At 38.3% G+C, this 19,930-nt stretch overlaps 1 protein-coding gene across 25 annotated transcripts in view; it reads left to right on the top strand.

Moving 5' to 3' along the window:
* The window catches only part of NRXN3 (neurexin 3), a 1,626,608-nt gene that overhangs the window by 66,521 nt on the left and 1,540,157 nt on the right, over nucleotides 1–19,930 (top strand). For 21 of the 25 annotated variants that reach the window (XM_042468184.1, XM_042468325.1, XM_042468193.1 and 18 more), the window contains exons 3-4: nucleotides 2,025–2,054; nucleotides 4,380–4,391. In XM_042468184.1, the coding sequence (XP_042324118.1) occupies nucleotides 2,025–2,054; nucleotides 4,380–4,391 (42 nt within the window). The remainder of the gene's footprint in view (nucleotides 1–2,024; nucleotides 2,055–4,379; nucleotides 4,392–19,930) is intronic. The other 4 variants (XM_042468202.1, XM_042468268.1, XM_042468295.1 and 1 more) reach the window with 1 other exon arrangement.

Consider the following 19,930-nt stretch of genomic DNA (forward strand, 5'->3'; position numbering starts at 1 on the left):
AGTATAGAAACGTAGGGTCTTTCAGTACTGCTGAAGCTGACAAGATATATACTTTATTGGTCCCTTGAAAAGGAGACCACTGAGAGTCTAATGACAGGATAGAATCTAAATAGCAACAATTAGCAGAATATAAGAAGCTGAGGTCTACTGTCAGACTACTGGCCCTTGTTGAGAATTGACTGGCAGCTGCTCTCTAGGGTTTCAGACACAAACTATTCCCAGCCATACTGGAGATGACAGGAATTGAACCTGGAGCCTTTTGGGAGAGAGCCTGCATTCTACTACAGAGCAATGATAAAATCTTTTAAAAAATATTGAACTTCTAGCAAATCTCCATGACATTCTGCTTTATCAATACTTCAGATTATTTGTTTTAAAAATGCGGGGTCTGTATTTATAGCTTATATTTCTATACCTGAACTGATGTCACTGCATTCATCACAACCAATGTATAATTTCTTCTTGGTATCAGTGGCAGCTTCATCCATAGATGGAGCTGTGCTCCAGTGTCCCCAAATGAAGTAAAAACACAGCATTCAATGATGTTGTATCATTTATTAAAATACTAAAAAATAAATAAATCCACAAACATGTTGTAATCAAAACAAATCTGCATTTAAGGGGGGATTGTGATAGCTAAACCTGTAGTTTTTTTATTATTTCCCATTCCACCAAATCTTCAATAATCTTGAACATTAAATATTTTTATGTTTCTCTCTCTCTCTCTTTCTGTATGTATCTCCACAGATACATACACACAGTTATTATAAAGATTAATCTTCTCTGGTGGAGAGTTCTTTTGGATGAATATTTACTTAGGATGAGCTGGATTTTAGATTTCTAAGGGCGAAGGAATAAAAAAATGAAAAAACAAACAAAAACAAAACAAAACCCCCTAAACCCCAAAATTACTGTTGATTGAAAAAAAGGAGGATGAATTTAATGTCTCCAAACCTAAATACTGACAATATGCATTCTCACTGGTTTAAGAAGCTCTACAGTTAATATGGACGTAGTCTTGTGTGAGTGTGTTTGCCTACCTGCATGTGTGAAAGGAGGAGCAGTAGAGCAAGCGTCTATCTGTAGGGCAAAACCTGAAATGTGCTAGGAATGAAAATTGAAAATGAAAACAAGTCATACAAAGGGAGTACTCCCCCCCCTCCCCCAGGTTAGCCATGGGTAGCAAAACCCTAATCAAGAATCTTTTGGCAGATTACTCATTTAGTTATATTTGATATAATCATAGAATCATAGAGTTGGAAGAGACCACATGGGCCATCCAGTCCAAATCCCTGCCATACAGGAAATCTCAATCAAAGCATCCCTGACAGATGGCCATCTAGCCTCTGTTTAAAGACCTCCAGGGAAGGAAACTCCACTACACTCCGAGGGAGTGTGTTCCAATGTTGAACAGCCCTAACTGTCAGAAAATTCCTCCTAATGTTGAGGTGGAATCTCTTTTCCTGTAGCTGCAAGCTCCGGGTCCCTTTCTCTGGAGCAGCAGAAAACAAGCATGCTCCCTCCTCAATATGACATCCCTTCAAGTATTTAAACAAGACTATCATATTACCTCTTAACCTTCTCTACTCCAGGCTAAACATACCCAGCTTCCTAAGGTGTTCCATGAGGGTGATTGATTGCAATACCCTTATATTAGTGTGCCAAAATATTTGTCTTTAAATGATATATGTCTTACACAGGCATCTGACTACAGCCATATATGCTCCGCTAAAATCAGTATGGTTTTTCTCACTAATACAAAGGAAAATGGATCATATTTTTCTCTGTCTGATGCCCAAGCTTCCCCCCTTTAATATGGGAAGTTGTGGTGTGTGTGTGTGCATGCATGCTTGGGTATACATGGTGTGTTTGCATGTATGGAGACTAATATCAATACTTCCTCTGCACCAAGTATGTGGTGGTTTCCAATATTATTGCGCTATATAAATGAATTTTCTTATATTTACCTCTTCTTTTCTGCTTTATTTTCTCTTTCTCACTTCTTTCCTTTCTGTTTCTCAAAGGCCTTTCACATCTGATGATGGGCGAGCAAGGTAAGTTTTTTCTTTCTGACTTTCACCAGTAGCTGAATGTGGCCATGGTGACCCATGCATCTTCCTAATTCCAGTGTGGGTTCCATAAATCCACAATTTGCCATATCTTGTGGGTTCGTCACTCATTTGCTGAACATCTTTGCTCACATAGAGAATCCCCAGAATATAGTCAAGTGTGCTGACAATGAGCTGATGTAAACAAAGCAAAGTGAAAGAGATGGTTGGCATGTTCCTTCTCTTTATACCCACCAGGCTTTCTGCTTTTGTTTTGACATCTGGCACAGTGACTTTATCTGCTTGATTCATATAGCTTTCAGAAAGCTGTTCTCCATATCTGGACAAATAGTCTGCAAGAATATGTTGCCATTTTCATTGCATAATTCCTGAAGACAAAATGTACAGCTAATCAATTTCCTGTTTTCAACATGCAATGTATAAGGTATAAACACACACACACAGAGTTTCATCAAGTGAACTTTAGTATTACCTGGGGCCTGTCCGTGAAACAAATTAGATATAAATCAAGGGTCCTGATTATGCAGCTTTGGCTCATTGGTGTGATGCCAAGTACAAATTAAAGATGTAGAGTCTAGAGAAGAATGTAAATTTGCAGATAATACATGAAGAGAGAATTCTGTACTGTTGTGGCATGATCAGCAGATACCTTGCTCCATCAGTGTTCTTATTGTTCCCTGTGGATACAACAGGAATAGGAAGGTTTTGGATATGCACCTCCATTTTATTAAGTAGCAAGGTAATATTTGACAAGTCAAATGAATGAAGTAGTGTGTTGTGTGGGAATGTGGTACTATTAATTTTTTGGTTCCAGATATAATGGAGCCAATATAACTACGGGATAATTCAGACAGCTTTTACCTTGGAGACTGAGTAAGTTTGTTTCAGTACAGTCTATAGTAGCTTGTTGAAACCAGAGATCACAGCAAGTCAGAGCTATCTAGCTATACTGAAGTACATATATGATTTGAAGCCTTATCCTATTTAGCTGCCTATTTTGCAGCTAGCAATACAGCAACCTTGCCCTGGCAAGTTTAAAAAGTTACCTTTTGCTCCAGCTTTTAAGATGTTTAAGCAACTTGAGTGTTGATTAGGACACTCAGCAATACCAGAAGGTTCAGTGTAGATGCTCATTTCAGTTCCTGAACAATCCTTGCTATCAATCCATCAAGAAGCTCTCTTTCTCTCAATTCAGAGTATTTTGTCAGCTTCCAAGGAGTTCGTCACTTGCTACTTTAACCCCTGATTTACTTGACAGTTATTCCCATTGCTTAAATAGCCAAGCATACTAAACAGCTGTAAAGTAAACAATGCACGTGGCAGGTCCCAACTGCCCATTCTCAGAGGTACTATTGAAGCTGTGGAGCAGTTTAGAGAGGAGCAGTGATAGGCAGTTATTTAGGAACTATAAACGGCTTTAACCTGTCATAGTAATGAAAAAGCATTATATTATGTAGTATGCCTCCACTGAAGTAAGTGATTAAATTGCTCTTTTGTACCATTCAATATCTATTGGATGCAAGGTGCTGTCCATTCAGTTTGTAGTTAATTCTCTGACCTTTGATCAATTACCATGATTTCTTTATCTTGTTTCTGCTTGCCTGGTGACTAGATTAGGGAGCCACTGACCTCTGACATTGCTCTCCAGTACCCATTATCCATCTCATCATGACAAATAATTGTGGCTATGTTTTTCTTTTCAGCTACTTTCCCCATTATTTCTTCCTTCCTGATAAATATTTATATAGTGTATGTAAAATGCTAATGTACATGTGTGAATAGAAGTGAATATAAAAACATATTATATACAGCAGTGATATAATATAGAAGTATAGTGTGTGCATTTATGTATCCAGAACACTTACACAATGTTATCCTCACACTACTATGAGTAGGTGGAAAATATTTAGCAAATATATTTCCACAGGGTGGTACCTCCCTTTCCCCTATGTTTTTACCTTTTGTTTCCCTTGTGAGTTTGGATTTGATGTGATGTGTTGTGTATGTCTGACACTGTTAATGCATGAGAAGTTTGCCTTTCTCCATATGAAACTGGAGCTAAGGAACTTTTACAGCAAGTTTGTGATGTGTGGTTTTTGATATCCTCCTTTTTAAAGTGTGTGCTTTTGATGTTCTTTCTTTAGTGCTGTGTTCATATGCTTAATTTGATGTATTTTGGTGATGTGCATAGTGATCTAATTTTTATTTATTTATTTTTTTATTCTTCCTTTTGCTCTTTTTTCTTGCCTTCTCCCTGGATACTTCTCCGTACCTGTGCTTATGTGGACATAACAACTTCATACTCTATAGGTAGAAGTAAAGGTATAGATAATTTTATTTTCAAAATAATGGTTTTGATTAATGACATGCTTGTAAAATGTTTGAAGTGTCACTTTTATAATCCCCACTAATTATTTGTTTGTTTCATAATAACTGCCCAGATGTATCACCTCTTGCTTTTCCAAAAGAGAGAATTCTTACTATTTAAACTGTGCTATGATTTATCACATGGCATTTGTCTACAAAATAATGTTTAGGATAGGCTGTGGGTTTGATCCACTCCAAAAATATTGGTGTGGGGAGGCCAAATCAGTTGCCACTGTTTCTGACAAGTTGATATATCCTACCAACTTTGGAGCTTCTTATCTACAGAACAGCAGCAATAAATTAAACCAAGGAAAGGTAGTGAAATGACATACTCAATAAATCTGTTAATGGAACAGCTGAGTGCTATCGTATTGAGTATGCAGACATATTGGTGCAGTTGAAGGTTGGGAGGACTGTGACATACTCTATAAACAGTCTGTATATAAGTATATTGGATACATGAATTTTCTACAGATGCAGAAATGATGTTGAAACTTCAAAGGGAGAAAAATGTAATTTGAGCAACAGTTATTGGAACTGTATGGAAGGATGCTATATTTCTGGAATCTGGTCGAAGAGGGAAAATTGACACTGCAAAATGCAGAATTTTTCTTTCAGAACCACATTTCATTTGAGCAAATCAATTGAGGTGTGCATCTTTCAGCAGTTTATATCTCTTAGCATGCAGGAAGGTCAGACATCCATCCCTAATCATAATTGTCAAAAAGGTAAAAGCACATCTACTGTGCACTTCCTATTACTGAACTTTTTGGAAAGGAAAGGGAGAAGAATGGATATGCTGTGAAAACATCAACTATTTTTATCTGCAAGGAAATGATTGTAGGTTTTATTTTATTACCTACTAAATACGTTGCTTGGAAACAAGATGTGATTTGCTATTATGCTATATAGATATCTTGGAATCTGAAAACTAGTTCATAGCTTGAATGGTCACTGTTTGCTTGATGGAGGAGTGCACATGTGGTATTCTCCCACATGAGTACTTCATGTAAAGTATGATGTAGGTGCTATATATGGAAAAATACCCAATGCGGAAGAATGATCAACCCCTCCCTTTTTGAGGGGGAAGAACCTTAGTGATTCTTCCCCTTCTAAAAGAAGAAGAGAGTGATAATCCAAATAGGGTTTCATTTTTAAACATTTGCCACATGGAATACATGTGCCACATGATGGGGAAGAAGAATATGTGACTCCAATGTAATATTACCTAGGTAAGTGGGAAAAGAGATATATACTTTCTGCTCAGTTGTGATACATCTAGTGGCTTCTGTGGATCACCTGAAAGGCTGCTTTGTTTTGAGACAGATTCTGAATTCTCTTGACCATGTTTATCACAGCTTTTATTCAACAATTGTATATGTGTTCCTAATGTTCTCACTTACATCATGGTATAATGCTAAGCAATACTATGTCATGTTTTAGGCCATTATATTTTTAATTCTGGTTATCAGAAATAACAAGGTAAAGTAAAGAGGTACAGTAAAAGTGAATTGGCTCTAGATCCTATTGTAGATCCTACAACAACATATCCATCTGCCTTTTGTAGTGCATCTCTTTTTCAGTTGTTGTGATATCTATGGTTCAAAGAGACTCTTTGAATTTATCTACATTTAGAAATGTGACCTGTTGCTGAGTGCTTGCCCTACAGTTGAGTTAGCTGGCCTGTTTCATATATAAATAAAATATGTGTCATGTAGTATAATGAGAGCTAACCAATAGTACTTGTTTCCGTCCATAACAAAACAACAGTAGTAGCATATTATAGTATGTTGCAGGCTATTGAAGCCAAAATTGAATCTATTGGACATCTAGCTTCACAACATAAATAACAAAATTGGGGAACTGGTATAAAAATTTGAATTGTGTCATTGCACAATTACCTTGATTGTAGCAATGAACACCAAGAGTGCACACCTTTACTCCTTGGACAAATTACCTGTATGCCTACATCTGGTATTGCTTTCTAGAGGACTGTCCAATCCAAGCACAGAAGTGTTGAATTGTTCTTAAAAACATTTGCAAAGATATATGTTCTTAGTCCCTCTTTGCATGTTGTCTTAGAGTTTAATTGCTTGAGTTCTGGAACAAAATGATGTTATTCTGCAAATTGTAAGGAGCATTGCACACTGGAAGAAAAAGAAACTAAGGTGCAGTACAGTCTGCCCGAAAATGGCAGTCTGCAGGCGCCCATTTTAACTCTGGAGGGATGCTGCAGCTACCAGACCGCGTGACGTCCTTCCAGAGTAAAAAGAATCCGGTTCTTCTAGATTCTTTTAGCAGCGGCCGGGTTACCTCGTGAATGCGCCATTGCCTCACTTGTGACGTAATGGACGCACAATGACATGAAGACATTGCACATCAAGATGCCCGCACTTGTGTGGGCAGGGTGCCGCCATTACATACTAGGGTTCTGGACTGTGCGGTTGCTGTGCGGTCCGGAACCCTAATATCGCCACCGCCATGCCCCTTTCGGCCTGTCTGTCTTGGGCCTAAAAATAAGAAAAGGGAATATTTGATCTAATGATATGCTCTATTTGGTTGTTTTATTTTGAGTTGTGCAAGGTGTCAAGCCATACAATACATCTGGAAATGAATGAGAAACAAAATTTGAAGAATAACTGTGTATGCTTGGGTTTGCACTGAGGTTTCAGTTTTTATTGAACAATACAAAGAGAAATGAGAATCAAATAACTTTTGTGGAGTAGATTTTTTAAACCTGCTAAATAAGTAGTGGCAATACAGATAATAAATAACTGACTTCTAATTTGCTGTTGGGCATAAGTTAATGCATACTGTAGTCATGTTCTGTCATATTGCTTGTTCTCTTGATAACTTTTATTAAGGAAACTGTAATTGAATTATAGTCTGCTATAAATTTTGTACTTTAAACTCCAATAAAATGTAGGATGTCTCAAATGAAAACAGGGCCTTATTTTCTCTTGAGGAAATGTCATTGATAAGCCATCCTTCCATTTCTTCCCTTTGTGAAAAGACATGAAGCTCCTATAGAGAGCTAGTAAACCAGCATGGTATAGTGGTTTGAGTATTGGATTAGGATTCTGGAGACCATGGTTCGAATCCTCTTTTGGCCATGAAAACACACTGTCTGGTTTTGGGCAAGTCACACTCTTTCAGCCTTAGAGGAAGGTAAAGGCAAAACCCCTTTGAACAAATCTTGCCAATAAAATACTGTTGATAAGTTTACCTTAGGGTCACCATAAGTTAGAAACAACTTTAAGACACAAAGCACACACACAAAGAGCTGATATAGTGTGGTTAAAAAGTATGTAAGCTGTTGGCTCAAAAGTCCATTTGACAATTTTCACCTCAGCCCTAAACCCAAGAGATAACCACAGTGCTTCCAGTCTTATCTCACACAGCTACACTAAAGATAATAATAGCAGAGCTGGTAAAGTTACTTTTTAAAACAATACGTCCCCAAATCTACCAGATAGCACAGTAATATTTTAAAGTAACATTTCTAAACTCTGAACAGGAACATATAAAGCCCAGCTAATCTGTTTGCCCCAAAGGCAATTATCTGACTGCCCATTCATGCCTGAAGCAGGGACTTTTTAATGATAAAATACCATATTCATTTAAGTCAAAATGCAGGTGATTGACTCTTGGACCCTCCGTGTGTAGAGCCTATGAGCTGCTGTTCAGCAGTGGTCCCAACCCTCAACAGTTGACTTTTGGAGTTGGATATTAGGAATACCACCATAATGTACTTCTGAATCATCCTAAAGCAATATGGAAACCTGAACCAATTTATTGCTTTGTTCAATTTACTGGACAAATTATACTGCTTTTATTCATGTAGTGTTCTGAAAGGCTGTGAGTGAAATATAAAGAGAAATTAATATGAAGACAAATTAATATAAGGACAAATTAATAGGAACATTAGAACTCAAAATCAACTGGGATTTAAATATCTCACTGATTTTATTGAAGAATATTTAAATTTTGCTGGGTTAGGTTCTTTCTCTGGAAGTTCAGAGAGCTTGAAGAATAAGATAATAAATAGTGCAGGTCACCGTACCTTTGAATGGCCAGCGTATGGTACAAAAATCCAGGAATGGAGTCTAACGTTATGCACAGGCCTGTTTACAACTCACCAGTTCTTCCTTTTATGTGGACATGTAAATTGAGGTCCATTGCCCATGGGACCTGTCTTGTTTTACTCTTGGGAGGCTAGCCACACCCTCAGTCCAGAGTTACAGTGTCTCATACACTCAGAGAGAGAGAAAGGGAATTCATCTCACCAAATCATTTGTAGTGAAAACAGTGGTCATTTAATCCCGCCCAGGTTCATCATGAGGCAACAGTCAGTCCAGTACAGCAGATTCAAAGAGAAAGTCTGAAAGCATAGTCTAAGTCCAGGAAGTGTTCCAGGCAACAGGCAACAGGCAATCAGTCAAAGCACAAGGCCACAGCGAGGGTTTCCCAAGCATGATGAATGATTGTCCACCACACTGGACCAAGGCAGGTGCTGGGATATTTATAGCCTATCTGGGCTTTGCAGGTACCCCCTATTAGCAGTCTGCTTCCTACTTAACTGCAAAGAATGCTGCTGCCTCTCTTTTTCCTGGCATCTCTCTATGAGAGTTGGCACTGGCAAGTCTAGCTTGGGTGCAGGGAAACTTTGCTCTTAGGAACTCGGTCCTGATAGTGGCTGCAGGCTCACTTCCAAGAACTTCTGCAGTAGCTGCAGTCCTGACATGTACCCTGGGAGTCTCAGCCTCTTCTTCAGACTCACATGCATGGATCCTGGAAGCAGGGCGTGACAGGCCCCATGCAGCTCCAAAATTACCCTTCCCAACCACAGTTAAATTTCTCTTTATCAGAGCCTTTTCCCCATCCTACTAATGACAATGTAGAAAGTGTAGCTCAGATCAGGATTGCAGTCTTGAAACAGCAAGCAATACCACTGCTTCTGCATTGCTAACAACACTATAGATATAGTGATGTGAGTCAGGGTCATATGGAGTGGTTCACCTTACGGTTGACATCAGAAGTGTGTGGGATCCCAGCTAAATCTTCCTTCTTCCCCTACAATCTTGAAGCAGTAAGGATGAACACTTTCATATTGCAAGTGGCACCACAGAAAAAGCAAAATATGCAAATTGTGCCATGGGATGGGAGTAGGAAGAGGCTGAATCAGCAGAGTTGCTGGAATGGGGTCAGGTTAAAGTCTTCCCCTGCTAAAACAGTCTAGAACATGCATGCCTGTATGTGATCATACAGTGTTCACAACCAGCCCAGGATTACAAACCAATACAAACCCTGATTTATTTATTTGTAATTTTTGGAATATTGGATGTCATGAGAAACCATCTGCAATATGATGTGTTAAAATTCTGTGACTATTTAGATGGCAGATTCCTGATACATATGCTAGAATAACTACAAATCATGTGGACTTTCTGTGTGTATTTGCATTTGCCCAGTGTCCTGTGATCTCTAAAAATGTATAAAAATATTCATGTGGGATAACAGAAATACTGAAGTGTTCAAACAGAACAGTGACTTGTGATGTGCTCAGTGTGGCATAGTGTGTCTTCAAATACTGCTTTGTGATTTCAGTGACTCTGAGCACAATTTATTGAAAGTAAGTTCCATTTAAATAATTTCCTTATGTCCAAGTAGGGAAGCAAGGTGAAAAGTACTGAATGGCAGGTGACAAAAGGGAAAATACTGACCTCCTTTTGCATGCTTAAATAATTAGTGGCATTTAAATAAGTTATGTGCAAAATAATTTTCCATTTTTCTTTGCCAGCAACACCACTAGGATTTAAAAGCCTTGTGAATAAGATCAGCTTAGTAGCCAAGGGTTTTATGCAAATATTTAAGCAAACTATCAGTGACTAATCATTTAAAAATATTCTCTAATACTATCTAATTATAAGGGAGAAAGATACAATTACATCTGCACTGCCAGCTTTGGCTATCAGCCTTGTGATGTTGATTTGTCATAAAAAGTGGATATAATGTGGGTTTTTGTTCCTTGAAAATCCATTTTGAAACACTTTGGCATTTTCCATCCTTGCTTTTGATTCCTTGCCCACTATACATAAAAAAATATTACATTTTTGGTTTGTGAACAGATGGCACTTCAGATGAATTACTTTTCCATTGTATCTTTCTAAAAACAAATACATTTTGTTTTACTTTTGAGAAACAGCTAATGCTTGAAGCCTAAAGGGTGAAGCTTGAAGGCAAGTTCTAAAGGAGGCAGTGGTCCTATGCAGGAATGTGTCTATCTACTTACCTCAACATGCAGGTGTTCCATGGCATGTAGTCTTGCGTATGCATATGCATAGTGTACCAAATCCTGGAATAGTTATTTTTTTTGGACAACAGCTTGTAGGATTTGATTATTTGTGGATTTGATTAATATGTTCTCTCTAGGAATCTCTATGTCCTCCAGCATGATTCTGCTAGACATTGAATGTAGAGTCATGCTGGAGGTCCTAAAGATACGTAGAGATGTCTTCTCATAGGTAAAATTAATAATTTTTCCCACTTGATCCTTTCTATCCATGGGCTTGCCATCCATGGATTGGAGCATCTGCGTATGGCCAACCCTCTTCTCCTCAATGGCGTTGTGTGCATGTGGCTGCACCAGCGTTGTTGTGTGCATGTTGCACCACTATTGAGGAGAACGGTACTTGAGGTCTTGCAATATTTGGCATCCACGGAAGGATCTGGAATGGAACCCCTGCAGATATGAAGGGCTGACTGTATTTGTGTGTTTTGTCTTTCAATTCCATGGGGGCCCTACACCCCTAACTCCAGTAAATGTGGGCGGCCACTATATACAGTCGGCCCTTCTTATACACGGATTTCTTATACACGGATTCAAGCATCCATGGTTTGAAAATGTTCAAAAAAAGTATAAATTTCAAATAACAAACCTTGATTTTCCATTTTTATAAGGGACACCATTTAGCTATGTCATTATATTTAATGGGACTTGAGTATACATGGATTTTGTTATACACGGGGGATCTTGGAACCAAACCCCAGCGTATAACAAGGGTCCACTGTATGACATCAAAAGTGATGCTTCACAGTGCAGCCCCATTCGTTACCCTTGTGTTCAGATATATTGTTTGACAACTCTCAGAACAGGAGTTTAGGTGCAGTGATCATGTAGATGGTAGAAGGTCAGTGTAGCACAATGGTTTGTGTGTTGGACTATGACTCTGAAGACCAGGGTCTTAATATTTGCTCAGCCATGGAAACTCATTGGGTGATCTTGAGCAACTCATGTTCTCTCAGCTGCAGTGGAAGGCAAAGGCAAACTCTCTCTGAAGAAATTCTGACAAGAAAACCCCGTGATAGGTTCACCTCAAGGTTGCCATAAGCTGGAAATGACTTGAAGGCACACGGCAATACCCTAACACATTAAAGAGCACTGGTTATCCAGAAATAAGATATGATTGATTCAGACGTGGTGGACTTGGCTATTGGTATATCCTCATTTTATTTGGTCTGGACATAGCTGAATGCAGAAGAGGATAAAAAATGAATGAAAATTGCTTCCCCCAATAAATGTGTTTCGGTTGAAGAACAAGAGCCTCTGCTGGGATTACTGACTTCTATGAACAGAAGAAGCCCAAACTTGTATCCCTCTCTTCCATAAATAATCTATAGTGATTTAATTTGGGGAAAAAGTCTTAACCCAGTCTTATATTATACAGATGGCTCACCACATCCACAAATGCCTTATCCATGGATACAACCATCAATAGCTTGAAAATACTTTTAAAAGATATAAATTCCAAAAAGCAAACATTGATTTTTCTATTTTGTATAAGGGACACAATTTCACTACACCATTGTATTTAATGAAACTTGAGCATCCATGGATTTTGTTATCCATGAGGGCTCCCAGTACCAAACCCCAGTGGATATTTAGAGCCTACTCTATAGTTGTTGGCTTCTAAGATAGTGGTACAAAAAGTGTAAAACAGTGGGGACAACCTTTTGAGAACGGAGAGGGCTTAGTTTCCCCCCACCCCAAAGTCTCTGCATATGATATTCAATAAGATAGTCAAATATAATGGCACACTTGAAACCACACAATAAAAAAAGTACTTCTGTGTGTGGTTAAGATGCTTGTTTTCTATATATAATGTGTGAGTGAAGAGCACAGAACAATATGTTAGGGATTACACTGACAAGTAATTTGAGTGAACACAGTGCTAATATCTCTCTTTTATGTTAGAACCATTCCTCTTTATATGTGAATAAGCATCTGACTCCAGCTTGGTTTTAATTTTCATTAAGAAGAATGATTCCTTTGGGAGTCACAGGCATTATGGCGGCATTGTGTGTAAACAGAAGCAGAAATATTGTCCTCTGATGTATTATTGTAGTGTACTGTTTTTGATGGGGCTCAGGTTTCACTCCACACAAAGTGAATATTTAATTGATATGATGGAAATGTGCTCTCTCACTCTCCTTTCCCCCCTGTTTTTAATTTGAAGCATTCAGTGGTGTGTAGAGATGTAGAAGTAGAGAACCAGGCCATATGTTTTGTAAAAGCTAGGCTAATAGCACTTCTGATGGATGTCTGATTTTTAAAGTGCCGTATCTTTCATTAAAATTTACATGCAAAGTAAGGGCAAGCCCAGTGACATGAAAGCTAATGCAACTTGCCGATCTTGACATAATAACAATCAGAAGAAACTGGAGATCCCAGATGGCAGCTTGGCCTTTGCCATCCTTTTAATAAGCTACTAACTGCTAATTATTGCACTCTTTTGGGCAAGTTAATTTACTGTTGACTCTTAAAGGGACACTGCTCCTTTTCCTTCCTATCACAAAGCCATTTCATGAAAGCCTTTTATGTGTGTGTTTCTGAGTATGTTTTGTTTCTGATGTTGGAAGCCTTCCAGTGGGCAACTAGAAGAGCACAATGTTTCATATAGGGAAAGAAGCTTAGCTGATAAGTACTGCCTTTGCAACTGTGTACATTTCAGTTGTCCTTGGAAGGCCAGCCTGCATATGTTGCCGAGTTCATTAGGGATGCTTGAAGAACTCAATTTTTGCAAATTCCAGTATGAGCTGACATGGGCCAAATATCTGAGGCTAAAGTTCAGATTGAAATTTTATTAACCCACTGGATTTGTACTTCCAGATAATGCGTCAAAATGCATTTAAACACTTATTTACTGGTGGGTTTAGATTTTTCTACTGATTAATCCCTGCTGTTGGTTTTACTTTTGACTTTATTATTGGTGGTTTTATAGTTTTATTGTAATCTCTCCCCACCCCCCAATTATCATATTGTTGCCTTTTGTCTTATTTGTTTTTTAGTATACCACCCAGAGGATTTGGATTGTTTGGCAGTTTAAAAATGTAATTAACATATTTTTCTCCCAAATAATATTATTTAAGTATATAGTTTAAAACACCCTTTCCAAAAAACAATTTCTTTTGCATTTTTAAATTGCCTAGTAATTTCAGTATTTGAAAATACAATTTTTAATATATATAAATCTCATTAGACTGATGACAAAATCCAGTTGGTGACCTTGGGTACGTCACACATTCTCAGCCCCTGAAAACCCTATAATAGGTTTGAATTAGGGTCGCTTAAGTCAGAAATGACTCAAAGGCACACAACAACAACCACAACAACATGCATACAAAACTCATCCTATTACAATCATCCTAAAACTACATTCACATTCAAGAATGCCTTTGGGATATTTTTACCTCATCCCACCCCCTGAAAGTAATGAAAATTTCAGCACAAGTTATGATATGTTACAACAGAACAACACTGTTAACAGAGAAGGCATTTTGCTTACAGTCAAGAGAGGCATGGCATATTGTGAAAGCAGCTGAACCTTAACTGGCCACAGGCTATGAACAATTGCCAATAGTTTATATTAATTATCCTTCTTAAATGTTGGATGGATGAAAAGTCATCTATAATATGAAGTTAGTTTGATTGGAATGTTTCTTTCTACTTTATTGTTATTAAATGCATGCAATCCGGGAAGGGAAAATTTACATTTAAAGTGTATCATTTTTAAAAAGATTGGTTGTTCCTCTTTAATTGTTGAAAAAGCTGCAATCAAAGGGAGGCCGGTGTGGAGTGAGGTTTTGCACTGAGAGCTTGTTTAGAAATGAAGGAACAGCTGCTGTTTTAAATGGACTTTAAATTTGACAGTTTATGCTGTTCTATGAATGCGTGATGCTCTGTGAATGTTTGGGAGGACTGATGGTGGGTAAATAGCTTATTTCCTGGGCTTTATGGTAATGCAGCAAAGTGATTACAATAATGTCATCAGGAACTGAAATAGACCCCATGTCACAGACAGCTCTGCAAAAGTATGAAGCCCAATGAAAGATGCTCTAAGGCAGTTTGTAGCCTTTCATAGAAGAGATGGATAGTGTAAAAGCAGTAGATGGCTTATAAACTATTGTATTCCTCCTTATTAGCCTGCCCAGATTTTAAGATCTTTTGGGGAGGCCTTTCCATTCTGCTGCTCTCATGGATGTATCTAATAAGGACATGATGGTTTGGTGACTGTTACTTTCTGGTTTTCAGACTTCCTGCCATAGGAGCATAGCTTTGCCTCCAATTTTTGTGCTTCCACCAGCAGAAAAAGCCTCTGGCATCCTGGGGGAGGCTCTCATTTCTTTCTCCTAATGTGTTTTAAATGTGTTTTGCACTCATTTTTATGTTTCAGTAGTGTCTGTTTTCATTTGATTTTCATTGCTGTTAATTGCTTTGAGTGTCATTTGGCCAGGAAGGTGAGATATAAGATGATGATGAGGATGATGATGATGATGATGATAATATATGCCAGGTAAGCTGGATCGAAGGCATTTAGAATTATTTTATTTTTATTTTTAGAATGGCACTAGCATCTTAAGCATGGGGCTATAAACTTAACCCCCCCCCCCCCCCACGTTTCAAGTATTAGCCAGGATTTGCAATTTCATGAAGATTTTCTCTAACAGGTAAAACTCCATCACAAAGATTTTAAACTACTCTAGAGTTAAAGGCAGTATCTCTGCTACATTACTTCTTGCTATGTGGTATGCACATGAGGTAAAGAATTGATTTCTGCTGCCTGTGATCCAAATTCTAGAACCAGAGTTTGGTCAAATGCTGTATTTCTGGTCATAACACAACTAGGGTTAGGTGCAGGACAGTCTTCTAAGCAGGCACTATTTTAAAGCGGAGAAATTGGTATTGTCATATCTCTCAAAACTGCAGACAACACCAGTAATTGTTCGGTTAATGTTTTATTCAGTCATATCTTCCCTTATTCTTCTGAGCCTACCTGTACACCTGCCTTTGACAATGGCTAGCTTGATGGGCACTGAGAAGATGGCTTCCTCAGCAACAGCTGCATGGTTGTGGAACACATTACTTCTTAAGGTGCATCAGTCCCCTTCATAACTGGCTAATAGGGGATTATTTTACAAATTGAGTCTCAATGCTTTTTTCTAAATTGGTTTGAGTCACTGGTTGGAAATTATTTTAATTGATACTACTGCTATTTTAATATTTGCAATTTAGAATTTTTTTGTGCTGACTTTTATTTTATTTTTTTGTTTTTGAGGTAAGGGCAAGATGACACCTCAGTGCCCCATCCTTTCTTAACATTAGCTAAACTTCTGCAGTGTCCCTAAAGTTCTAGAGGAAAAGCAAAAGATGAAGGGAAATAGAAAGTGGAAACAGCTGGCTAAATAAAGGCCAAGGAGGTGTGAACATTATTGTAAGGATACAAAAGACTTTGTGGGGAAGAGGTGTAGGAAACTGACAATGAGAGAAGTGTAGAGCCTGGAAAAGGAGGAATAGATGAAGACAAATCTGAGGAAAGAACAGATGAGTATGAAGAGAAAAGGTGGAAGCCAGGAAAGACAAGAGAAAAGTCTCTTGATTTTGGCTTAGCTGTTCGGATGCCACTGATCGTTCTGAGGAAGAACCTTGTACAGGTCTTAGGGACAGCATGGAATGCATGCTATTGTTTGGAAGAGGGGCTACATTTCTGAAAGGCCTTACACTTCTTCATAACCATTTACATGATGAAAACTAGAGCACTTAATTGGATGACTACCTCTGTATCCTTGTGAGTGGCAAGGAATGTGAAGGTGTGAGGGCTGCTAAATTTAAAACAAAATGGCTGAAATACACTTTTTAGTGTGTTCCCACAGTCTGCTTCTCTGTCTTATAATATTGGGGCACCACCCTAGGTATCCTTTGTAAACCTGCGTGTGCTGATGTGTGGAAGAAAATACCAAGGGCCCAAGCTAGAATTTGGCTTCATTAACACATCCTACAAAAACATTCCACACTTCCAGGATGGGATGTTAATTTGTGCAGTTCCAGCACATAGTTCCAAGCTGCCAGCCTCAATCTGCCAGGGTGGTTGTATTTCTCTGGACAAAATCCATTCACGTTAGAGATCATCATGAAATCTCACAGCAATGAATCCTCTGGTTAATGGTGCATTGCATGAATTAGTGCTTCTTTTAGTTGGCCTTAAATCTTCAGCTGATCCATTTGGTTGGGTGACCCTGAGTTTCTCTATTTTGGGAGAGGATTAATAATGCTCCTATGCCATTTCTGATTTTTAAAGATATTTTGTAAGAGTTTATTGAGTCTCCTTGAGGTACAGATGTCTACAAATAATACAGCTGTTTTTGTTTAATATGAAGGTTGAGGCATTTATAAAGCAAGGAATAGTGAATTGTCTAGGTTTGATTCTATACTGCATAATGGTACTTTTGGGCTGAAAGGGTTGCAACTGAAGTTCAGTAAAATAACAATGGTGTCAAAATGAATCACATAGTAGTGAATAGGACAGAAAATCTCCTTCAACTATATAATCTAGAGAGCTACATAGCAGTGCTACTAAAACTTGTGTCTCATAGTAAACCCAGTTTGGACACTTGTTAAATTTGTCATAAACCATAAGCTATGTAATCATTGATGAGCTTCAGGACAGAGCTTGCCCATCTCCCTCACTTCTTCTTATTACATGTCAACTTCGGATTGAAGATCATGACTTGAATTAAATTGAAGTTCCCTGTTAATGTCTGAACCAAGGAACTCTGGCTTAATGTCAGTTAGCAAACCAGGAAAATATAACAAGCATGTGAATCTGCATTATTTTTCTAGCTTATTAACCAAAATGACACCAGAGCTCCCTGATTTGGATGCCATAGGGAACTCTGGCTTAACTAAAGTAAACCCAAGAACTCTGCATTTCTCTCATATGAATGTCATCAAAATGTTTTCCTACCCTGATTTTTTTCCCCCCAGGGAAGTTTTTTTTTCTATCAAAAAGATTTTTTTTCAAGCCATACCTTGAGAAATCTGGCAGTCTTCCATACAAGTATGGAAGTACTGTATGCCCGACACTAATTAGCTTCTGAAGTCAGACTAGATGGGAGGAGTTTGCTCAGGGTGGTGATACGTATGAGAATGTGATATGCCTTCCACTTTGCAAATACTTAATGAATATAGCAATAGATCATGATAAGGCTTGCACTGTCCCAGTTAACACAGAAGAATGCCTCCTGTTATACTTGTTCACAATCACAGAACACTTGGCTTAAACACTTCAGGTTTAAAAAACATACTATGCTTTATGTGATATAACTAGACATATTTTCCCCAAATAATGTGTACACAGAATAGGTTTAGTTCAAATTATCTGAATGTGTGTGTAAATGAATGTACTCAGTTACACTCTATCACATTCTCTACTGTAACAAACAGTTTAGATTAAAGTTTACTTAGATTAAATGTCACTCAAAAGATTTTGCCTTTTTAATGTGTTTTGAGGAGCCAGACCTGTGAAGTTTTTGATTCATTCTATGATGTTGGGAATCAAACTGTGAACAGTTATTTTCCAGACCTGTGAATGTAGATAAAAGAACATTGCATAGCTCTTGGCTTGCCTCGCAATTCTGAGAATTAAAAAAACCTTGATGGTGAATTGTAAGATTATGAAACAGAGATTACAGAAGCTTGGCTCGGTCTGCATGAAACTTTCTGAGAGCAAACGTACAAACGTATGGATAGCTCCTAGGAGGTGGATCAGTAGGTTGTGACTTAAGATCTTTTAAATATTTTGTGGGATAGGACAGCAATCAGAAAGGGAGAGAGAGTAGAAGAGAAGCTTCTTTCTGTAAATGTGCATTTTCATTTTAAAAGTGAATGACTGCGATATAGTCCCTCAAAGTCCAGGACATGTATTTTCTGAGATACTCCATCAGCTTCTGGGAGTGAGTAAAAACCAGATAGAATTTTTCTTTAATGAGAATGACAACTAGAACTTTCCTAATTTTATGTTTCTACTATTTTATCATTAATGACATTTTATTCTTTCTTGCTGATGTGCTTCTCTTATTAATTTTTACTATGTTGTTTTATCTGTGGTTTTGTGCCTTGATCTTTTTTTTTTTTTTTTATAAATCATGTTAAGTTAATCTTCCCCTAACCCAGCATTCACAGTATATTCAGCTTTTAGTGAGGAACTTTTCTTTCTACATTTTGGGGGATGTGGTGGGGTTTGGAATTAGATGGCTCCTTCTCATGAACTAAAAACGGTAAATGAGCTGCCTTGAATCCCTTGTACAGGAGGAAGGCAGGATATAAATAATATAAATATAATAATAACAAAAATAATAATAAATAAACCAATGGGGCCTTCAATAAAATGTTGCAGTGTGGAGTGACCCAGTTCAACCAGAATACTCCATCCTGTTCTATTCTCTTCCTTTCAGTTTTCCATTCCCTCCTCTTCCATTCCAACCAGTGTTGCCAATTTCACGACTTTCACGCAAAAACGGGGACTTTTCAGAGCTTTTCGTGTGATTTTCGTGCCTGGCTTCTATTTCAGTGCCTTTTCCGTGACTTTGGCCCATTTCAGCTCCAGCCTGAGACGGCTGCAGAGCAACCAACCCTTTGGAGTGTAACAGTTTTCAGCCAATCAGAGAGAGGGCTGGAGAAAAAACTCTCTCTCTCTCTCTCTCTCTCTCTCTCTCTCTCAATGACTCCCTCTGAGAGCGAGGACGGAGCAAGAGCAAACCAACCAACCAACCAACTGTTTGGAGGAATCACACTAACAGTTTTCAGCCAATCAGAGAGAGGACAGTGATTGCCTCCCCCTCAGGCATTCTCAGGCTCCAGGGGAAAGCAAAGTGGCTGCTGTGTGATCATGTGAATGTGATGTCCCTGAGTGAGTGTGTGTGTGTGTGTTAGTGATTAAATATGCCTCTGAGCATGGGCAGAGCACCTGGTCAGTTGGCACCCCTGCTGCCCTGTCTTCCAAGAATTTTGTTTTGTGGATCTCTTTTTTGTTCTCTTTTCCTTTGCCATCCATACTGCAGAAATAATCCAGTTTGAAACTGCTTCTAACTGCAAAGCTCCCTGCGATGATGGGATTCTGGGCACAACAAACCACCAAGCCCAGAATTTCATGCATGGA

Source organism: Sceloporus undulatus, chromosome 1 (genome assembly GCF_019175285.1).
Source record: "Sceloporus undulatus isolate JIND9_A2432 ecotype Alabama chromosome 1, SceUnd_v1.1, whole genome shotgun sequence".
Taxonomy (NCBI): domain Eukaryota; kingdom Metazoa; phylum Chordata; class Lepidosauria; order Squamata; family Phrynosomatidae; genus Sceloporus; species Sceloporus undulatus.